We start from the raw sequence: 3708 nt of genomic DNA, 5'->3' as shown, positions 1-3708 counted from the left end.
ATTGTATAGAAAGAGAAAATATAATATTTTGTTAGCGTAATTAATGAGAGAGAGCGTGCCTAGTGTGAATGGGAAAAAAGTAGAGAATAAAAATGGTGGGTTAAAAAAAAGAAAAAAGAAACATGTGCCATTTCACTGTCAAAAGACCACATAGACGGCAGACAAAAGTGAGTTGTGAGCGGAGTCAGTAGTTGTTGAAGAATTCTTTCCTATAATTCATCAGACTTATTAATTCCAAATATGCAAACGATGCCGATTAATCCCCCACTACTTGACTCGAATTATCCAATTTCCCTCATGGACACTTCACACCTGGATTCCTACGATTACCAGAGATTCCTATTCCCTGTCGCCCCACCATCCTTCAAGTTCACATCTGTTGCTCATGCTGCTTCTTCTTCTTCCGATGAGTTTCTTAGTATCTACTCTTCTTCTGGTACGTTTTTTCATTTTAGGGTTTACTTCCATTCAACTAATTATCAATATCAATTATACTTTATAAACATATATATATATGCTTGTGTTTTTTGTTTACAAATCCTTTATTTCTTCTATGTCAAATCAGTTACTTTAGTATTTTTACACACCACATTACATTTTCTCTCTTGACTTTGACCTTGATCAGTTTCATCTAACTATTTATACTAGTACAATGAAAACCCTATTAAATTGTTACTCTAGTTAATTACTTTTATAACTAATGTATTCCTTTTCTCTCTTCTATATGTTTTTTTTTTTTTTTTTATAAAAAAATAAGTTGTGTCTTGATTACAATTTGTTTATTTGTTCCACATGAAATTAATAAATTCAGTGATTTTATACTGGGTTTTGGACCACATTTTCTCTCTTGACTGACTTTGACTTGATATTCATTTTCATTCAACTGCCATCAACATAACTGACTTCACTTCACTAAATATGAATTGTTAAAAGGATCGATGATTCAATATTTGTATATGTTTTTAAAATAAGTTGTGCTTTGATTACAAATTGTTTCTGCAATTAATTCCATACTAAAGTCAGTGATTTTACATTTGATTTTGATTTTTGGACCACATTTTCTGTCTTCACTTTGACTAGATAATTTAATATTCATTTTGATTGAAATGACATCAACATCAATAGTTTCTTCACTTACTTCATATCCTCTGGCTTTGCTCGGGTTAACTGCAAAGGTTGATTGCTTATGTAAGGTATTGTGTACAACATCATAATTACAAACAAAACCTAATTTAATCATTATTCTAGTTGTTGTAACTAATATATTGTATCTAATGATTTATAAGTTTATGGGTTTTCTTTGATTAAACAAAAGATCAACAAAAGAGCTTCTTTTACAACAAGTTAAACTTACTTCATTAATAATATCAATTTGACTTTCATTCCATGTTCAGTTGTTTTACTTTGGATATGGGACTATCATTTGTATTTGATTTAAGTTCATTACGAATAAATTGATCAACTTATTTTATATTTGTTATTCATCATTTTAGTTCATTCTTATCACAATATCAGAGTTGTGACCCACAATCCAAGACTTAAATGAGCTCATAATTATAATGCAATTATATGTTATCCTTTTAAATGACATGAAGAGTACCGCCTACAATGACACTTATTGTCTTTTTAAGCGAATAGCCATTTAAACACCCTATAAGACGGCTGTTGACAATTTTGCCCTTTTGGTGGTTATTATATGTGCAGAATTCACAAATCCGTATGGAATACAAACCACAAGAGGGATTAGTTCCCATGCTTCATCAGACAGATTGTCACAGTTTGGTACTGCTCGTGATTACCATGACTTCGACTTACAAAATGACATAAATTGGTACACGGAACGAGACGAAGACTATGCAATGCCACCTGTATTTGACAACTCAGACCCGTTCAGTGGTCCAACCGAGGATAAGTTTGTAATGAGTTCAGATAAAGAGAATCAAGACGAGAATCAACAGCCGTTTCTTGATCCTATAGCTGACCCTTTTGGTCAAACTGACTATTTGGATAAACCATGGCCTTTGACTTTGACTTCTGTTGGGTATGTTAAAGATGGCGTTAAAGTCACTGATTATTATGATTTTGATGGAAAATGTGTTGAGCGAGAGGTGAATGATAAAGGAGTTAACTTTAAAGATTTTCAAGAGATTGATACCGGGTCTAAAACAGACGTGTATCATCTTGTTGGGGGATCTGAAAATACCCATGAACTGAAAAGTCAAACGGGTGAGAAAGATGTTGACTTTGACTTGGATAGTCAGTCTGAGGGTATATTTGACAGAAGTCTTCAAGAACCTCACGAGAATGATGCTTCGAAAGTCAAAGAAGGTGATCCTGACGCGACCAATAATGAGCTTTCGATCTATGCCAATGAGGATGATTATGAAGTATTTGATTTAAGAATTATCCACAGGAAAAACCGGTTAGTAACAATTTTAAGGATGTATACCGCGTAGAGGTGGCAAAACAGGTTGGTTATGTAGCGGGTCAAAGTAGGTTGCTTTATGTGTGGGTTGTTTAAAAAAGCTCGCGGCTGGCTCGAAATCGGTTTGTTTGTAAACGAAATGAGCCGACTCACGTTTGTTAACAAGTTGAGCCTGAGCCCGATTTAAAGTCTACCCGGCTCGTGGCTCGTTCGTTAGCTGGCTAATTGGTTCACTTGTTTAAATTATAAACCAAATGTTAGTATATATAATATTAAAGTATAAATTTATTATTTACAACATATTTTGTAAATTAAAGCCCATATTAAGAAGACTAAATATATTAGAAAATGTATTTACTGTTTCTTTGTTTTCATAATGTATCAACATGTGTAAAAATGTGTAAAGTAAAGATAAAGAGTTTTTTTTATTAATAAACGAGATGGCTCATTCAGCCATGAGCTGGCTTGAGTTTTTAACGAACCGAGCTCTAGCTCAATATTTCAGCTCGTTAAGATAAACAAGCTTAGCCGAGTTGGCTCGTTTAACTTCGAGGCGGAGCCTGGGCCCAAGTCGCAACCTGGCTTGACTCAGCTCTGTTACAGATCTGAGCCGGCTTGGCGCAGTTCATTTAACTTCGAGCTGGAGCTCGTGAGATAAATATGATTTCAAACCTCTAGATTAAAACCGATTTAATCTCATTTTATTTACTTTGTATTTGTTATCCCTTGACCATAAACTAAACCAAACCGAAATGATCCATTTTCGTATAAATGGGCTTTTTACTTCATGTTTGGAAATTGGTAAATAACTCGCTTTTATAACGTATGTAGGACGGGTTTTGAAGAGAATAAGGATCTGCCAATTGTTATAAACGGAATGATTGGGTCCCGATATTGTGTTACCGAGTATCTCGGTTCAGCTGCATTTAGTAAGGTTGTTCAGGCACGTGATCTCCAAACGGGAATCGATGTTTGTTTAAAGATAATAAAGAACGATAAAGATTTCTTTGACCAAAGTTTAGATGAAATCAAGCTTTTAAAATTTGTAAATAAGTATGATCCGGCAGACGAGCGTCACATTTTACGCCTTTATGATTATTTCTATTTTCAGGTAAATATTCAATACTAGTTTGATGCTAGTATGAAACACACTTCCAGTTACATTGACTTTTAAATTTTTAAATTTTGCAGGAACATCTTATAATTGTGTGTGAATTACTATGTGCAAATTTATACGAATATCAAAAATATAATAAAGAATGTGGTGGGGAGCCGTACTTTAC

At 33.7% G+C, this 3708-nt stretch overlaps 1 protein-coding gene across 1 annotated transcript; it reads left to right on the top strand.

Moving 5' to 3' along the window:
- Positions 1-249: 249 nt before the first annotated feature.
- On the top strand, positions 250-3703 carry LOC143615324 (uncharacterized; the record flags this gene model as incomplete). Its single annotated transcript, XM_077088476.1, has 4 exons — positions 250-436; positions 1705-2422; positions 3257-3536; positions 3617-3703. Coding segments are annotated over exons 1-4 (1272 nt in total), but the record flags the coding sequence as incomplete, so codon positions are not given.
- Positions 3704-3708: the final 5 nt, after the last annotated feature.

Source organism: Bidens hawaiensis, unplaced genomic scaffold (assembly GCF_021521415.1).
Source record: "Bidens hawaiensis isolate Kalapana, Puna unplaced genomic scaffold, B.hawaiensis_p1.1 tig00042465_1, whole genome shotgun sequence".
NCBI lineage: Eukaryota > Viridiplantae > Streptophyta > Magnoliopsida > Asterales > Asteraceae > Bidens > Bidens hawaiensis.
The sequence above is the reverse complement of the archived record's forward strand: the minus strand, read 5'-3'. Positions and strand labels throughout refer to the sequence as shown.